The 20,238-nt window shown below is 42.8% G+C and overlaps 1 protein-coding gene across 2 annotated transcripts in view; it reads right to left on the bottom strand.

The window, feature by feature from the left end:
• The window catches only part of CFAP46 (cilia and flagella associated protein 46), a 328,406-nt gene that overhangs the window by 42,408 nt on the left and 265,760 nt on the right, over positions 1–20,238 (bottom strand). For both annotated transcript variants that reach the window (XM_077455243.1, XM_077455242.1), the window contains 5 exons: positions 19,373–19,470; positions 11,865–11,947; positions 11,569–11,741; positions 4,561–4,685; positions 1,402–1,478 (listed from right to left, as the gene is read on the bottom strand). In XM_077455243.1, the coding sequence (XP_077311369.1) occupies positions 1,402–1,478; positions 4,561–4,685; positions 11,569–11,741; positions 11,865–11,947; positions 19,373–19,470 (556 nt within the window). The remainder of the gene's footprint in view (positions 1–1,401; positions 1,479–4,560; positions 4,686–11,568; positions 11,742–11,864; positions 11,948–19,372; positions 19,471–20,238) is intronic.

The raw sequence follows: 20,238 nt of genomic DNA, 5'->3' as shown, positions 1-20,238 counted from the left end.
GAAGCAGCACAATGGGGCCTGTCAATTACCCTGCAGTGCTCATGTGCTAACAAGGAACCCGCTGACAAGAGGAGAGAGCAGAGTCACAAATAGATGAGCTTATCAGTCAGCTGGTTTTCCTTCATTTTCAAATACAGGTTTGGCTTATTTTAGTTGTATTACATAAAGAGGAACTTCAACGGTTTTTTTTTTACACCACCAGCTACAAATAGCTACAGGCTTTTAACAATCAGGTACTTGTCAGTGCCTGGAGTCCAGAGCTGTGTTCCCGCAGCCAGTTCTTCTTACCACTGTAGATCTCTGGTGCTTCCATCTTGGATAAGGGAGTCAACTGTGGAACCTCACTTTCCATGTGCTAGCTTGCAAATGGTCCTACAACCTCCTGGGGCATGTGACATGACCCAGAAGGTTGGGGAAATGAAGGGGGTGGGGGAAGTAGTGTCATCCTCATCTAGGCAGGAATTACAGAATTGGGAGCAGGCATCAATAAAAATTGGTACTCACCCCCCAGCCAAAAAACACCCGTAACCCAGTTACAGGCTAAAGGGTAGGGAGGGAACTAGCGTTACTTCTCTTTTTGAGTAAAGTTCTGCTTTAAATGCAGTACAGAAAAGTCAGGTCTCCTGGCTGGCTGCCTGTTAGGTTTGTGTACTTTTCAATAAATAAGTGGAAAAAAATACAAATCCTTTGGGGGATAATACAAATGAGCTCCACTCAATCCAACAACCTGGCCAATATACTGATACACCAGTGACTCAATTTTTAGAGCCACACAAAATTACTGTCTAACCACCTATTTTCTTACCAGAACACAGGAAAAGAGCTGTTATAGGAGAAGTATAGCAAAAGCTTTTTTGGCCCTACGTCTTCTATGGATCATAGGAGTGCAGTTCATTCTGCACTTCAGTGACTCATTTTCACTCAACAGCAGGCTAAAGCCCACTGTCGGCTGATGTCACTCAGCCGGTCCAGGCACTGGATCAATTCCAACTTTATAGTCGGGATCCACCCAGCAGCCTGGACCAGCAAGTGTCTCAGCCTCTCAGTGAGCTACTAGGAGACGGAGCCAGCCCCTTCCACCCCTCCACACTTCAGCTCTCCAGTGAGCTCTGGAGGGGCAGAACACCGCTCTCTGCTCAGAGCTGAGTGGAGAACAGAGAGATCAGCTGTGTTTGATTGCTCAGTTCTTAGTGCAGAGGCGGTGGGGGACAGATGCAGCATTGGATTGATGCTGCATCCACTTAGGTGAGTTTAATTGTTTTTTGGGAAACCAATACTTCTCTTTTAATAACCAAGCACCTCTCAAGCACTCTTTCAGATTTCTAATTTCGAAAATACTTGATAATAGCACCAAGCCAAAGACAGCTTAAGCTCCAAACAGCTCCGACTGGTGGTACATACTTGATGCTGGCTTCTCCTCCTTCTCTCTGGACTTTGCTCGCACTGACCCACTGGATGAAAGTGGTGGAGTTGGCTGTCTGCAAATCAGAAATTATTGCAAAATCACCTTTCTGAAGAACAGCAATATCAGAATAGTGTTTATATCATTCACTTTTTTCCTGTCTGAGCAAGACATTTCTCAAAAAGATATGTCTATCTTGTATCATTTATTTACTGGAAGCAAATGTGTCCATTCAAATTCATGTTATAAAAGTCAATGCCTGGTATGAACTTAAAGAGGGATCTCACTGTGAAAAAAAATATTAAAAGTCAGCAGCTACAAAAACTGCAGCTGCTGACTTTTAATAAATGGACACTCGCCTGTCCCAGGATCCAGCGATGTCGGCAGCCGAGGCCGATCGATCGCTTGGCTCTCGGCTGCTGCCGCCACCAGTCTAGGTGAGGGAATCAGGAAGTGAAGCATTGCGGCTTCACTTCCCGGTTCCCTACTGCGCATGCGCGAGTCACGCAGCGCAATAGGAATTGTCCGCGCTGTCTCTGGGACCCGTGTGTGTCCCAGCAGACAGCGCGCAGGGACAGGAAGAAGCATAGATTCCCTTGGGAGTCTATGCCCGGAAGTGGGTGTAAATACCTGTCTTTGACAGGTATCTGCACCCACTTCCCCCCAGAAAGGTGCCACCGGAGGGGGGGTAGGGTTTTGATCAGCGGAAGTTCCACTTTAGGGTGGAACCCCGCTTTAACAAACAACCCCTGATTGATTAATAACAGTTCAGTCAAGGGTTTTTTTCTTGCAAAATTGCTTAAAGTGGCCATAAATAGGCAGATGTCTTCCAAGAAAAAATGGCTGGGGAAACATATGCCCAATATTATCTACTCCATATATTTTGTACACTTTGAGGTTAATTTACTAAATCCAGAGTGTGCAAAATCTGGTGCAGCCTGGCATAGAAACCAAGTTTTTTTTTGTCAAAGCTTAACTGAACAAACTGAATTTAGATGCTGATTGGCTATGCAGAGCTGCACCAGATTTTGTACTCTCCAGTTTTAGCAAATAAACCCCTTTAACTTAAATTTAGTGAACTGTAAAATCTAACTGTATCATATGTCGTCAGCTCTAGATATGATACATAATAGTATGTTTTATGACAGAGTATAACAAGGACCAACTATAAACGGTCCAACTTCCAAAGTTTAAATGATATATTTATGTGCATGCAAGATGCTGGATACATGTTGAAAAACAAATAAACAGAAATAATAAATCATAACTGATGGGGCATTGTCATGAATTGACAAAATCTTTAAAGAGGAAGTAAACTCTCCCACTCTGATGCTTCTTTTTATTTAGTCCATTATAATAAGTAATTATCAAACTATAGCCACTGTAATCCAGCCTAAATCGTATATTACTTACTGGTTAAAGAAACTTTAAAAAACTTGTTTCCAAGGGTTAGGCAGCGCCATCTTAAGTATTGTATAGAATGCATTAGGGTGAAATACCTTGAGAGTTTACAACCCCTTAAAAGGAAAACTGATTTATATTTTCAGTAAACATTGATAGAATTGTATTCAAACATCCCCAAATTTTTTTTTATGTCTTTTGTATATTTTTAAAGCCAGTTGTATTACATATAATTATTTGTTATGCAGAACTATAGACAATATGGGGCTGATTTACAAAAGGCAAATAGATTGCACTCTGCAAGTGTAGTTGCTCCAGAGCTTAATAAATGAGGTGACGTGTCACTTTGCGTAGAATACCCAATCACATGAAAGAAAATAGGAAAAAACAGCATTTTTGCTTGCACATGATTGGGTGATGGAAGTCAGCAAAGTTTCCCCTCATTTACTAAGCTCCGGAGCAACTTCACTTGCAAAGTACAGTCTATTTGCCTTTAGTAACTCAACCCCTAAAGGACATACAGTGGAACCTTGGATTACAAGCATAATCCGTTCCAGGAGAACGCTTGTAATCCAAAGCACTCGCATATCAAAGCAAGTTTCCCCATAGAAGTAAATGGAAACGAAGATAATTTGTTCCGTATTGACTTCTATTATATGCAATACTGCATGTGGCCAGAGGTGGGGGGGGGGCACCCGAGAGCCTTGGAAATACTCAGGGACAGCTTGGCTGAACTCAGAAAGTCTCTGAGTATTTCCAAGTGCTTCCCAGTATTTCCAAACGGCTCCGAACCATTCAGCGTGTCCCCGGTGCCCCCTGCACCGCTGGCCAAATGCAGTACTGCACACCAAATTAGCTTGAATTTTGCTTGTATTGCGAGACAACATCCGCAAACCGAGTCAGAATTAAAAAAAAAAGTTGCTTGTCTTTCAAAATGCTCGATAACCGCTTTACTTGTAAACCAAGGTTCCACTGTACAAGTATGTCAGTATGTTTACTGCTTTGCTGTTAGATGAACATTACTCCAAACAGAAATTTGGGATATTGGGCAAATTTACAAACACTAGGGCATGTGAAAATAAAAAGTTTTTTTATTCATGACAACCAAAAACATTCTATGGTTTATTTTTCGAACCCTTTGTTCCAGTTTAGTCAGCCCCTGTGCGTAAATGAGCAAGCTAGAAAGGTGTGCTCAGAGAGTAAGTCGATGACCCTCTAAGGCAGCCTTTCTCAAACTTTTTAACACAGGGTAACCCTTGAAATAACTTTGTAGGCTCAGGGAACCCATTGCTAATATTTACTATATCTACAGCTCACAGTACATCAGTGAGATGGTTACTAAGAAGTATGCTCTTTACATTTGTAGTTATTGAGAAGACCCACCCCTTACAGATAGCTAAAAACACAATTGTTGTCAATGGTTACTCAACTGAGAGGCAAAAGTTGCTCACTGCTCAAGGAACCCCTAGAGAAACCCTAGTTGAGAAAGGCTGCTCTAAGGTCTAAATTTTCTACATTGTCCTATGCATGAAGCATACTTTGGCTACACAATAGACGATTATGGAAATCCCCTATATTATATGTATTTGAAAATTATAAGCAAAATAGATTGTTTGGGATAAGTAGATCAGTTTTTCTCCTCTGACATCCATTAAAGAAACTTGCACCAGGATGTGTAACAAATAAAAGTAGCAAATGCCTTATATACAATAATAACTGCATCAAATCACTAAAATGAGGAGAAAGCCAATGTGTACCTTGGCATAGAGACCTCCAGTTGTAGCAGTACAGGGCTCAGGTATGTGTTCAAGTCCTCTACTATCTCATGAAACTGTGTACTGCATTTCTTCTCACTCTCATCTTCTGGAATACTGGACACATCCTATACAGAACGAATAATTATCAGAAAATATATATAAAAAAAAAAACTAACAAGAGCTAACTGGATTTTACCTATCTGTAGTACAGAGCCACCAGAACAAAATATATACCTGTATTTGCCGGCGTATAAGGCGACTGGGCGTATAAGACGACCCCCTATTTTTCAAGTGAAAACATAGGTTTTGGGCAATACTCGCGGTATAAGACTACCCCCCTTCTGAGGCAACACCATTTAAAAAAAACATTAGAACCATTAAAAAACACAAAGCAAGAATGTCAACTACTCATCCACCATGCTGTGATATGTCATAAAGTAAATCAAACAATAATAACACAAACAGAGATCTATTGAATGCCACAACTCTGGAAAGTCGAATTTTTCACTAACCAAACCTATACCACTTTTGGGTTACATTCTATGGGAATTGTCCACCAAAATGCATTTAATAACCCCCCTGTCATATGTTCCAGATTTACCTGTCCCTCTTGGGTGCCTGGGACCTCAAAGGCAAATAGCAGGATGTATAGTAGTAGGAGATCAGTGAATGGATTTACCCAGGGAAGTATGGTGAGCGGTGTATTATTTTAATGATCTGCCTGCTTGGATTAGCAGATGCTGTAGCATCATCAGCCCTTGCCTCTCTCTCTCAAAGCCAATCCGAGCAGGCTACTCTATGTAGCCTGCTCGGATTGGCAGAGGTTGTTACTCCAATCCAAGCAGGCTCTGTATTCATTAATAGAATACATCGCTCGCCGGGATTGGCTCAACGGCGTATACTGTTTGTAGCTGAAGCCACATACAGTATTAGCAGACATTTGGGGGCTGACATCCATTGGGCAGCATTGTATACCTGGCGTATAAGACGACCCCTGATTTTTGGGCATTTATTTTAAGTGTAAAAGGTAGTCTTATACGCCAGAAAATACAGTATTTTTGGTTGGTTGATTCACCCTACATACAGTATCCTTGTGTATATCCTTAGCTGCCTTGCCTTAACATTTTCTTGGAGGGAGTGGAGTTTTGCATATTATGGAAAATGAAAGACAGTGAAAGCTATGTACAAACAACGAAGGTGCTTAACTTGAATTGTGAGCTGCAACTTTACTGAATGCTAGGAAAGAAAATGTAATTTTTTTTCTATATTCTACTAGTAACTAATTTCTTGTGCATTTTCTTTTTTTATGACTGACACTAAAGTTAACCATAAACAGACTGAAAATACCATTAATAACTTGATTTCAAGCCATAATTGGGTAATTTCTGATCTCTTGGTGACAGGAATATAAGCCTTCCAGATATGCTCCTTATCGCACATGAAGATTTATCAGCTTCTTGAAAAATGTCCCTGTACAGTAAGCTGTCAAAATTAAATTTAGAACAATGAAAGATCATAGCAGTATTCATAACCCACTGACACCATCAGGTGAGGATCGTGGTGGGTCCTGATCTTGCAACAACAGTGATAAATCTACTACCTTCTTGTATTTCTAGAGATAATAATATTTTTGCATTCGCCATAAAAAGCTTTTCTTTGAGTCCAGTCCATTAGGGTATACAAGATGTCATTCAAATTTGGGTTATACTGTTGCCTACAGGAGGAGTGGTCACTGGCAAACAAAAAAAGATGGTAGGCCAATCACTGGATAACCCCCCGGCCCGCCGCCCCCCCACTTTCCTACTTACAGCATAGGAGCAAAGCAATACCGAAGGCATAAACATAAATACAGAGAGGAAGGGCCTGCGCGCCTCAGAGGATTTTATTGTTGAGTACAACAATTCTAATTTCTTTCTCCTCTAATGAGGGACACAGAAAGTCATTCACTTTTGGGACCCAACTAATCGGTGAGTAAACAAATGGTAAACAGGCTTAAGAATAAACAAGAGAAATTGGGGACTGAGTCCAAAAAGCCGGCTGAAGAACCTTATGTCTGAAGTTGGCATCAAATGAGTCTAGAACATCCACCTGGTAGAACTTAGAAAACATGTGAACAAAAGACCAGACGGCAGCCCCGGAAGAAGTCCTATTGTGACAAAACGGTAGGGTAAAGGCATAGTTTCCTATTTTCATGTTTGAATTGAGCCTGTTGTTTTGGCTAATGAGGTTTTTTCTTTCACTGTAATGGCATGTCAGTGCATTACTTGAATAAAACCTAATTTTAAGGATTTACAATATGTGGCGTTTATCTCTTTGCTGATACATTCCACTGGATACTACGATCTTAGACCAGAGGAGTATTGTTTTCCATGTGACAGTTGGATGATCCCTCCTGCTCTTTGTATGCTAAGGAACAGCCATGGATGGAGCATATGAGATTTATGAGCCACACGTTTTTTTCTGTCTTGTGATTATATCTCACGTTAATGGTGCTGCCATTTACACGTCTAGTTAATCATGACCCCTGTTTGATCTTGTTTTTCACATATATATATATATATATATATATATATATATATATACACACACACACACACACACACTACATTGGCTGCACTGTATATATATTCTACACTGACTGCACTGTTATAGATTTAAAATCATTCAGTGTAGAATGAGCTAGATTAGGCAGGTTAGTTAGTGGCGCACACATACACACATACATACACACACATACACACACACTACACTGGATACACACTGGATATATATTCTACACTGACTGCACTGTTTAAATAAATATATGCACATATATATATATATATATATATATATATATACATACATACATACACACACACACACACACACACACACACACACACACATATACACTAAACTTTCTGCACTAACCTACCTAATCCTAGCTCAAGTCCTCTCAATATTATCACACTACATACAGCCTTATATAGTGTGGGCATGGACCCTGAGCCAATCGTGGCTCTCCCAGCAGATCATGCTATGATTGGCCAAAGCATGCAGGTCAGGTGCATGCTTTGGCCAATCAGCAGGCAACAATGCAATGCGATCCCGCAGTGCATTAAGGGGCGCTCAAATTTGCTGAGAACGCCCCACGTATTCAGTTCATTTGCAGACAAATGAACACCTGATTTTCGAGTCGAACTTACGTTTGATTCGAACATTGGGACCACCCCTAGTGTTCAGCAGACCAAAGGAGGAAGTAGCCTCCTGTAGCCAGAGCCGGTGTTAGACTATTTTGTGCCCTAGGCAAGATCAGCTACTTCCACCCCCCCCCCCAAAAAAAAATTACTCTTTCAATATAGTTCAAACTCTCCCCCATCAGGTCACATACTCCTTACGCATATTCCTATTATCCTCGCCATATCCTCCAAACAGGGACTTAGTCCGCCCCCACATATTGCCCTACCCGAAGTCCCCAAAACCTTTTTTTTCTGAATTAGGGATGGAGGGGCATAATATCATGCACCTCATTTAAAGTCCCAAAATCCCTTTTGCCCCGACATCTGTCAATCTCTTTAGCCACACCCACATATCAAGTTTAAACCCAGGGGTGCCAATTTTGCTTCTCAATGCTGCCTCAGCTAGCATAACCAACACTCAGACATCTGTCAGTATTCTCACCTTTCACTGCCCCCCCCCCCAGCCTTAACCACCATCCTCTTCCCATCTACCAGCAAGCAAGATTCCCTCTCCAACACCCAATCTTCTAGCGCTACCTCAGTTTTCCTCTCGACCCCCGCCAACATCTCTCCCGCTCCTACAGTCAGCATCGCTGCTGCATCATCTCCGCTCCTGCAGCACTGTTTCAATGTTCCTTCCGACCCCTGCCGCTAGTACTCCCGCTCTCACAGCCAGCATCACTCTCGCTCCTGTTCAAAACAGCCGCCATTCTCCTTGCCACCGCAACTGGCCGGCTCCTCACATCCTCTCGTCAGCTGTCACTTCTGTCACAAACAGCCCTGTTATCCAGTCTTGCTACCACAGCCGGGCCGGCTTGTCACACCCTTCTGATGCTGGCTAGTCACACCCTCAGTGGCGACTTAACAATATATAAGGGGGGTCAATTAAGATACCACAGTCAAAACTGGGGGGGGGGGGGGGCACTAATAATTTTCACCACTAAATCATACCACTGAAAAAAAAAAAAGAAATAAGTTTATATAAATAAGATTACAAAATAAGAGAGTAATGCGGGATTCAGTGATTGTACAGTGGACATACTATTAACCCCCAGTATTGGTGTCAGCGGATGCACTATTAAAGAGGAAGTAAACCCTGACGAGTTTACTTCCTCTTTCATTCCCTGTAAAGGCAAAGCATAATGGACTACTATGCATCGCATAGTAGTCCATTATGTGTCACTTACCTGACACAGGAGCCAGCGATGTCACCGCTGTCCCCTGTAGTTCCGAGCGCCCATCTTCTTGGTGGGTCTCCGTGGGTCTCGCTGCTCCGGCGCTGTGATTCGTCGGAGCAGCGATGACGTCACTCCCGCGCATGCGCACGGGAGCCCGAGACTCGCGGCATTGCCGTCATCGACGAAGGATCCCCCGCTCAGTGCGCCTGCGCGCCGCTGTCTACGGCGCATGCGCCGTAGATTGCGGTGCCCGTCTTCGGGCAAATATCTCCTAAACCGTATAGGTTAGGGAGATATTTCTTGGACCTACAGGTAAGCCTTAATCTAGGCTTACCTGTAGGTCAAAGTGGTTTGTAAGGGTTTACAACCACTTTAACCCCCAGTATTGGTGTCAGCAGAAATGCAATATTAACCCCCAGCATTGGTTTCAGCGACTCACTATTAACTCCCACAATTGGTGTCAGCGGACGCACTATTCACCCCCAGCATTTGTGTCAGTGGACGCACTATTCATCCCCAACATTTTTGTCAGTGGACGCACTATTCACCCCCAGCATTTGTGTCAGTGGATGCACTATTAACCCCTAGCATTGATGTCAGCGGACGCACTATTAATCCCTAGTATTGGTGTCAGTGGACGTAATAACCCCCAAAACTAGTGTCAGTGCTGTATGGCTAGTAGCAACACAGCAGTGGTAAGTTAGTCGGAGCTGACTGAGTACACTCAGTAAAGCTAGGCCAGGAGGAAAAGAGGGACACACCTGAAGTGGAAAGCAGCAGCAGTTGTTCATCCATAAACAGCCCAGCATTCTGCGCTCCCTGGCCCAGGCAAAGCTCCTCCCCCCGAAGCAGGAAGAGACACTGCAAGCCAATGGGAATAGAGCAGTGGGCGGGCCCCTTCACAAATACACCCCACCACTCTCCACAAATACCACCACTCTCCACAAATACACCCCACTCTCCACAAATATAACCCCCCCACTCTCCACAAACCCCCCCCACTCTCCACAAATATCCCCCTCAACCCTCTACAATAACCCCCTCCACTCTCCACAGATACCCTCTCTTTACAAATTTCTACCCCAGTCACCTCACTAAGGATTTTCCTCACCCCCAGTGTGATGGCTCACTCACCTCTCCTCCTGGTAGTCAGCTGGCCTGGTGGCCTAATCTTCTGCCTCCTGAGTCCTTCTGTGAGATCCTTCAACACAGCCTAGGGCACCTCAAGAACAGCCGACTCCACTCTACACCACGATCTCCCATCCTGATTGAAGGCCGGAATGGTGACAGCAGGAGCCTGGATCTGGGTCTGGGCACAGCCTCCAAGGGAGCCCAGGTCCTTCAATCAGTGCCTAGATGGGTGAGGCGATTGGTAAAATCCTCCCTCTGCTCTATGCTTTTCGCTCGCCTATGTCTGTGTCCTGTGCTGTGCACTGGGTTGCAGCAGCATGTGGGGGAGAGGAGAGAGAAAGCTCCTATGTGAACACTGCTGCCACATGTGACCCTCCGGTCCCCTCTAGCGACACCACTGCACAACCTTCTGCCCCTGGCTTGTGATTGCCTTCTCCCTCCCATTAGCTGTGGCTGCACCCTAGGTGGCAGTGTGCCCTAGGTGGCTGCTTAGTTTGCCTAGTGGTAGCGCCAGCCCTGCCTGTAGCTCCAGTTCTGAGCCTGGAAAGTACCATGATTGGAATCCAGTACCTGAAGATCATTTCCAGGCTAACTCTGCAACATCCAGTACAGCAGGGTCTGGGTAAGGCACTGAAAAACTAGGTTGAAGAAAGGCTGATATGGCTAGCTACCACGTACTGATGAGATCAAGCGGTGGTGTAGTAAGGCATCTCAACTGAAGAAAAATCCAAAAAAGATAGTAAAAATGCAGTTAGACTCCCAGCAGAGCTGAAGAAAAGAGGTCTATCCACCTAGGACACTAGCAAAAACTCTTTGAAGGCGTTTTCTGAAGGCGGCTCTAGATCATGAATGTGAATGGCCCAAAAGATGAAAAAGAAGTCTGTCTGTCTTTAAACCTCCTTATTTCACTTTATCCTGTATTCTGGCAATGGTCTGGAGAATTCCCATCTGCTGCCGGAACAAAACTGAGTTGGCCTGAGAGCTGCACAGCCCTTCACAGGAAGCCTTGTATTTTATCAATGAATAGAAGACTTTCTCTGAATGGCTAAGGTGGAGATTGTGATGTCATTCACCCACCTTGCCACCTCCGCCAATTAAATTAAGCCTTGTATTGATTGAAAAAGGCTTCCAGTGAATGGCCAAGCAGCACTCAGCCCGATTGGATTTTTGTTTGGACAGCAGATGGGAAGTCCCCGTACTGCTGCCGGAACACAATTCTGTATACTGTATGGAGCTGAGGCTGCATACAGTTTATACAGCAATGACAGCGGGAGCATCAATTAGTAAAGGAAATAGTTTATATGGGTCAGCTTGGCTCAAAAGAACTTTTCTTTTTAAAGTGAAAGAAAACAAGGAGTTAGGCTTTAATAAAACGTATATGCCCAAAAGTACACACGAGAAACAGAAAATGAGTCAATGTCAATCAGGGACAATCATCTTACAGATTCATCAAGCCATATTAGCGTTGCAAGCATTACCATTGCTGGATTGTTGTTAATGTTTTCAAACGCATTCTTCTGCCTTGTGAAGCTTAGTTGATGTTGCCTTTTGAGGAGATTCTGCATGGTATCTTGTTTGAACAGCTCCATTTTCTCCAACAAGCTGGAAAACATCTGACGATTCACAGAACATCGGGCCACTCTGGCTCGCACTGATGAAATGAAGTAAAAACTAACTAATGCAGTAATAAGAACAGTTCTAATTAACAAAAAGAGAACAGATACTTCTCGGCACAAATATTCTTGCCATTGAACAGTGCCATTAACAAACTTACTGGTTCTTTGTTGTTGGTGTAACTTTCCTTTCTGTGTTGAGATAACTTTTGGCTTTTCAAGTAGAGCTCCATACAAGAAAGATCTATTGGAATTATTAAAGCAGATTTGAATTCAATGTAATTACTAAAACACAGATCAGTTAGATTCAGATTCTCAAAACTCGGTAATGAACATAAAATGTTTGATAAACTGTAACAAATAATTGTGTTTTGTTCTTGTAAATGGTCTTACAGAAACAATGTAATGTACCTTCAAATTCTAGTATTCAGCTTAGATCAACATGGGTATAGTACCAGCAAGCCATGAAAGAAAAGTCCAACTATTGGTAAAAATGTTCCCTCCCTTCTCCTCCAACCTATTCAGTCCAACCTGTATAAAAAAGATCTGTGTACTTAACTATTTTTAATCCGGTCCCATAATCCCACAGCTCCTACTCCCCTGTGTCGATGAGAGGTTGCTGCAGGGGAAAGGAGAGAGCTTTGACAATGGTTGGACAATGGAAGCCCATGGGTGGTGTCATGGCTTCTGAAATTCACAGCCGCTGTTGAGCGCTCCCTTACACAGAGCTGCAGAATCATTTGACTGAACTGGAGCAGACCAGATTTTTTATACAGGTTATGCAGGATAGGTAGGAGGACAGAGGAGGGAACATTTTTAGGAATAGTTATAGTTCAGGATTTTTTTCCACTTTAAAAGTCCACTATAAACAAATAAGATTGTACTCTGTAAACTGTAATGAGTGTAATAATTGTAATGACAGAATTCATTATATAAATGCTTTTTTTTCAAACCAGTATGCCTTTATTTATATTCCTCTCTAAATGAACACTTAGCCCTTGTACACACGGTCGGACATTCTGACAACCAAATCCGTCGGATTTTGTCCGACGGATCTTGTCCGAAACTGTTGCATACACACGGTCGGACAAAGTTGTCGGAAAATCTGATCTTTCACAACGTGATGACGTAATTTCGTTACGATGGGACTACGTTCAGGCTAGTAGCCAATAGCTTTGATGTAGGAATTTGATCTGAGCATGCGTGGCACTTTGTCCGATCGGAATTCTCTACACATGATCGGAGAATGTCCTATCGGACCAGTTTGTCAGAAAATATTTCCAGCAAGTTGGAAAATTTGGTCCGACGGATATTCCGACGGAAACAGTCCGATGCAGACCACACACAGTCGGAATATCCGACAAAACAGTTCGATAGGACACATTCCGACGGAATCTCCGACCGTGTGTACAAGGGCTTAGACCAAGCTGTCCAATATCAGGGACAGTTACAAGGGTTGGGACATACCATATAACATTCTCAGGGGATGCTTCTAATTTTCTCTTTTTATTCATATTTTTTCCCCTCAAAAAAGTTCAAGTGCTTAAAATGAAGTAAGGTTTTATTTAATCTGCCACTTAACTAGAGCTCATTCCAAGCTTTGTGTCCATCTAATGCCACGTACACATGACCGGACTTTCTGGCAGATTAGGTCCGACGGTCTTCCCGACAGACTTTCAGCGGAGTTCCGATGGACTTTCCGAACGAATGGACTTGCGCACTCACGAACGGTCTAAATCCGTTTGAAAGTCCATTCGTTTTGAACGTGATGACGTAAGACGGCACTAGAAAAGGAAGTTCAATAGCCAGTAGCCAATAGCTTCCCTTGTGTTGTACTTGGTCCGTCGGACCAGCATACAGATGAACAGTTTTCCCGATAGGAATTGAGTCCGTTGCACAGATTTGAAACGTTCTATTTCTAGGTCCATCAGGATTTTTAAAACGAAAAAAAAAAAAATGGATTAGCCCACACACGATCGTATTGTCCGACGAACTGATTCCGTCAGACCTAGTCTGCCGGAAAGTCCGGTCATGTGTACGTGGCATAAGACTACCCTGTTCACAGACTGACAGCACTGACGTGAACTTTCAGTACAGAGCAAACAATGTTGTCACTCTGTTAGGCCCCTTTCACACTGGGCAGTTTTCAGACGCTACAGTGCTAAAAATAGTGCCTGTGTAGCACCTGAAAAAACCGGCCCCTTTCACTCCAGTGTGAAAGCCGGAGGGCTTTCACACTGGAGCGGTGCGCTAGCAGGACGGTGAAAAAAGTCCTGCTAGCCGCATCTTCACCGCTCCTAAACCGTTCCTACCCATTGAAATCAATGAGGCAGCGCGGCTATACCGTCGGCAAACCGCCAATGCAGCAGCGCTTTACAGGCGGTTTTAACCCTTTTTCGCCTGCTAGCGCATACCGCTGCTAAAACGACGGTAAAGCGCCGCTAAAAACAGCAGTGCTTTACCGCCCATGCCCGCACCGCCCCAGTGTGAAAGGGGCCTTATAGGAACTGGAAAAAGAACTGATCTACTTGCAGTATCAACAGGTAAAAAAGGGGCAACTCAAACAAAAATGGTGGTGTTAATGCTCGTGGCAAACTGTATCACATAGTCCATAGTTCCACTTTTAAGAAAATCAGTCACCACTGAGCATATAGAAGTGTTTAAATGCCCAGTTTTAAATAATACATTTTTAAGCTTTATTAGCCTTTTAGCCTTATTTATAAAAGATATAGGTCTTCTTTATTTCATTTTCCTTTCTTTGTCTTAGGACAACTGCAAAAGAGATGGGTCCCTTAAAGTGAGAATGTGTCTATGCTATCAACTGTCTAACTTCTAACGCTCACTGATTAACACCTTACAAGTGTGCATAACAGCATTAAATAACAAATTCTTAGTTAAAGTGGTTCTAAAGGCTGAACGTTTTTTACCTTCATGCTAATGCATGAAAATAAACCCACCCTTAAATCATTACCTGACCCCCCTCTTATCCAGTTCACGATAGCCTTGGCTGGATGAGGATTCACCCTCCTCATTGGCTGAGACAGCAGCGGGGCACATTGGCTCCCATTGCTATCAATCAGAGCCAGTGAGTCAATGAGCCAACAGCAAGCAGCTTTCTCTGGGGGCACAGTTTGAGGGGGAGGAGCCAGGAGCGCTGGTGAGGGACCCAAAAAGAAGAGGATCGGAGCTGCTCTGTGCAAAACCATTGCACAGAGCAGGTAAGTCTGACATGTTTGTTATTTTAGAAAACAACTACTTTAAGTTGATTGTAAATGAATAATAAAAAAAAAAATAACAAACAGGTTTATAAACTTACCTGCTCTGTGAAAAGGAAATGCACAGAATTTCTGATCCCCCGCCAGCATTGACGGCTCTTCCTCTCTGGTGACTGCCCCCATAGAAAGTCGCTTTCTATATGGGCATGTCTGTGAGCGAGCTCCTCAGTCTTCCAGTCTGTATCTATAGACACAGACAGCCCTACTCCACTCCCTCGTCAGTGGCTTTGATTGACAGCAACAGAAGCTAATAGCTACGATTGCCTCAGCAAAGCCTGTGAGACCCAGAAGTGAGGGGAGAGAAGAGCTCCAGATGGGTACAGTGCTGGATTGAATGAGGGCTCAGGTAAGTAAAAGGGGGGGGGGGGGGGCTAGGGGGAAATACTGATGTCTAAATATTTTTTACCTTAATGAAAAGACTGCATTAACCACTTTAGCCCTGGAAGGTTTTACCCCCTTAATGACCAGGCCATTTTTTGTGTTACTTTAACCACTTAAGGACTGAGCCTCTTCCTGAGATTTGATGTTTACAAGTTAAAAACAGTTTTTTTTTTGCTAGAAAATTACTTAGAACCTCCAAAATGATATATATATATTTTTTAATACTCTGGAGAATAAAATGGCGGCCGTTACAATACTTTCTGTCACACAGTATTTGCACACTTTTTTTGGAGAAAAATACACCTTTTTGGAGTTAAAAAATAAGGCAACAGTAAAGTTAGCCCAATGTTTTTTATATTGTGAAAGATAATGTTTCGCCAAGCAAATTGATACCCAACGCTTCAAAATTGCACCCGCTCGTGGAATGGCGACAAACTTTTACCCTTAAAAATCTCCATAGGCGACATTTAAAAAACTCTACAGGTTGCGTGTTTAGACTTACAGCGGAGGTCTAGGGCTAGAATTATTGCTCTTGCTCTACCGATCGTGGCGATACCTCACATGTGTGGTTTGAACATCGTTTTCATATGTGGGCGCTGCTCACATGTGTGTTTACTTATGCACGCGAGCTCGGCGGGACAGGGTGCATTTACATTTTTTTTTTTTTTACTTTTATTTTAATTATTTTACACTGTTCTTTAAAAAAAAAAAAAAAAAATTGTGTCACTTTTATTCCTATTACATAGGATCTTTACATTCCTTGTAATAGGAATAAAAGTGGCACAATTTTTTTTTCCTATTAAATTCCTTGTAATAGAAAAAAAGCAAAAAGACCTCAGATCTCATATTTACACAAAAATGCAATAAAAAAATAAATAAATATGTAATTAAAAAAAAAAAAAAAAAAAAAATGTCCCTTTAAGAGCTATGGGTAGAAGTGACGTTTTGACATCGCTTCCACCCTGCAGTGGTATGGAGACGGGTGGGGGCCATTTTCCCCTCATTCATCTCCAAGCCAAGCCTGGGACAGGATACGATCGCCTGCGCCGCTGCCGATGGCTCCGGTAAGCAGCGGAGGGCACTGGAGAGCAGCGGGGGGGGGGGGGGATTGGGGTAGTGCTAAAAATATGCACTGTTACTGTACTAATGACACTGGCAGGGAAGGGGCGATCAAAGGGTTAAGTGTGTCCCTAGTAGGTGCTCGCTAAGTGTGTGGGGGATGGTCTGACTGGATGAAGACAGAGATAAGCTAAGCTGGAACACGATATCTGTCTTCTTCCCTATCAGAATGGCGATCTGCCTTGTTTACATAGGCAAATCGCTGTTCTGCCTCTCTGGAGAGCGATTGTGGGTTTCCATCAGACATTGGGTCTGCTGGACCCACTGACTGGCTCCCCCTCTGTCCAATGGGTGTGCAGGCGTGCCCCCAGTGTCTGTTGCACAAAATGTTTAGGTACGTTGTTTCGCGTAATAGACCCATCCTGCTGCAGTATATCTGCAGTAGCCGGTCTTTAAGTGGTTAAGGTAAAGAAAAAGTTGAGGCTTCATAACCACTTTAAGAGTGTAAACAGTTACGGGGCTCTGTTATTTGATGTGAATATGCATATTCAAAAGGTGGGATGCAGCATTTTTAGCATGAGGTCAAACAGTGCAGCTGTTGTGGAAGAAATCTGAGAATAAATTGAATTATAAAAAAGTTTATAATTAATATTTAAGATTTTGACCTTTTGCTGCAACATCAGTAGTGCACAATCGGTTGGTAGAGAAACATTGATCTATTGTACACCATAAGAAATGCATGTAGCATACAAAAGACAGCTGGAAGGAGATTATATCCTAAAGGCAACATTCTCACCTTCCTCTACTTTGTTTAAACTCATATGCCTTGTACACACGGTCGGAAATTCAGACGGAAGAGGTCCGATCGGATTATATTGTCGGAAAATCTGATCGTGTGTGGGCTCTATCGGACTTTTTCCGTTGGAAATTCCAATGGAAAAAATTTGAGAGCAGGATCTCAAATTTTCCGTCAAGAGAATTCCGATCGGACAAAGTGCCACGGATGCTCAGATCAATTTATTAGACCAAAGCTGTTGGCTACTAGCCTCAACGTAGTCCTGTCGTAATGAACAAACGAACGTCATCACATTCCGAACGATCAGATTTTCTGACAACTTTGTCCGACAGTGTGTATGCAACACCAGTTTAGGACAAAATCAGTTGGAAAAAATCTGACAGATTTTGTGGTCAGAATGTCTGACCGTCTGTACAAGGCAATACTATGTTCTGAGGCAGTGGTGGTCAACTGCCATTCCCAGGCCCCCTAACAGTGCATGCTTTTGAGTTCTGTACACTGGTGAAATCATTATTGCTGTTCATTTACACAAAGCTGAGTATATAGTATATAGACTATGGGGACAGTGGCAGTAAAAAAGATCTGGGAGTGCTTATCTCAGATAATTGCAAAATGAGCAAACTGTGTGGTCAGGCAGTGGTAAAAACAAATAGAATTTGAGAATGCATCACTAGAGTGGTAGAAGGGTCACCAGTAGGAGGAAGGAGGTCCTGATTCCCCTATATAGATCTTTAGTACGACCTAATTTAGAATACTCAGTCTAATGCTGGAAGTCTCTTACAAAAAGATATTGTTAAGACAGAACGACTCCAGAGACAGACAGTAACAAAAATGGTGAAAGGTGTGTGGGATAAAACATATTAGGAGCGATTGATGGACCTTAATATGTATAGTCTAGATCAGTGGTTCTCAACCAGGGTTCCTTGGAACCCTAGGGTTCCTCCAAAGGTTGCTAAGGGTTCCTTCAGTATTGGGCAATTTCTGCCTCTCAGATAAGTTCCCACTGACACCATCGATCTCTTTATCTGTAAGGAGGTTATTCTTCCCAATGACCACAAGTATAAGGACCATTCTTCCCACTGACCATCACACTAGTGTATCATGAGTTTCTAAAATTTAGCAGGGTTTCCCCAGAGACCGGAGAACTATTTCAAGGGTTCATTGTGTTGAAATGGTTGAGAAAGGCTGGTCTAGATAGAGGAAAGAAGGGAAAGGAGAGACATCATTGAAACCTTTAAATACATCAAGGGGGTGAATAAGGTCCAAGAGGGCAGTATTTTCAATATGAAACCAAGATCAAGAACATGGGGACATGACCTCACACTAGCATGAGGAAAGATCAAAACTAATCTTAGAAAGTATTATTTTATTGAAACGGTAGTTGATGCTTTGAATATACTTCCAGCAGAGGTAGAGAGTCAGACAGCAGTAAGTGGCTTCAAACATGCATGGGGTAAACATAGATCTATATTCAAAGATACTCAAAAGTTAAAAACAAGAAAAAAAAAATACAAACATTCAAAACAAAAAAAATTAAAAAATGTCAGACTCGATGGTCCACTTATGCCGCGTACACACGAGCGGATTGTATGGCGTACTTAGTCCGTCATACAATCCGACGGACAATCCGTCGTAGTTTCCACTGAACGGACTTGACCGCACACGGATACACAAACAGTCCGTCGAAAGCTTGCGTGATGACGTGTACAGCACGTACGACGGGACTAGAAATAGGAAGTCCAAGACACAGCAAAGCACCCTTCCGCCGTGTAAATCCTTTCTGGGCATGCGCCATTCTTAGTCCGTCGAACTAGCATACTGACGACCGTATTGTCCGCTGAAACCAAAGTACGACGGACAGATTTTTGGAAAATCCGAAATTCTTAGTACTTCGGACTGCACGCTGAAAAAGTCCGCTGAAGCCCACACACGAGCGGATTGTCCGCTGAAATGTGTTTCAACGGACTAAGTACGTCAAACAGTTCGACCGTGTGTACGCGGCATTAGTCTTTTTTATGCTTTTCTATGTTTCTCGAGGACAGAAGTTCAAAACACTGTACCAAACTATACAACAAAACAACGTGAACAGAAGATAAGCGGAAAAAAGTGATGTGAGCTCTTAAAAATCAAGGAAAGCTTCAGATAGAATGCAGTTTACCTGTTTTCTGAATGTTGCAGAATAATAATACTGAAGTTTGGTGGCAGCTCACCAAACATACTGAAATGCTGTATCGGGACATGCAGATTCCCCCATACCTAAAAGATATGAAAATGAGAAAAAATTACTTTGCACAGCTACACAGAACTTATCTGCGGTTAACCCAACAGACATACTTTTGCATAACTGAACTTGGGCTATGAAAACATTTACAGAACATTTGCCTTGAACTATGTTACATTTCTGACCAGCTAAGTGAAGCAGCCAGAATACCTGTCTTATTTGAACTTAAATATTGTTTTTATATGGTGGTAAGTGAATAATGAAAGCTGTGATTTTTCGATAGGTGGACGGACACCTGTAAAAACATTGGCCAAAAGTAGGTCTAACACAAGACATTTAGGTGTTTGGTTAATCCACTCATAATTTAGATATTATACTTCATTGAAAAAACACTTATATTAACAATGGGGATTTACAACCAAGGTAGCTGTATCTGATGGGAGCTCCACTAAATTGCTCCAAGACAGCCAAAACATTGGAATTCTAGGTCAGGACAACGTTAACCACCTGCACCAATTATCCCAAACCCTGCTTGCTACACCCATTTAGGTCCCAGCCAAGCGACACGCTTTAATGCCCAGTACACACCATGAGATTATCGGACGAATGATCGTCTGTTTATTTTTGCATGCAAATCTCAGATCAAATCTGAAGAGTTTACTAAAGTAAGACAGAATAAAAATGTGCAAGTGACGTCATGTGCCGTAATGCATTTGTATTGCATTTTCGAATGACAGCTATACTGATTAACCACTTGCCCTCCGATATACGTTAGCACAATGGCAGCGGTGGGCAAATGGGCG

The sequence above is a fragment of the Lithobates pipiens genome, unplaced genomic scaffold, assembly GCF_037356315.1.
Source record: "Lithobates pipiens isolate NorthernLeopardFrog02 unplaced genomic scaffold, aLitPip1_a1.2 Scaffold_25, whole genome shotgun sequence".
In the NCBI taxonomy this organism is placed as follows: domain Eukaryota; kingdom Metazoa; phylum Chordata; class Amphibia; order Anura; family Ranidae; genus Lithobates; species Lithobates pipiens.
This window is presented reverse-complemented; position numbering and strand designations above follow the sequence as displayed.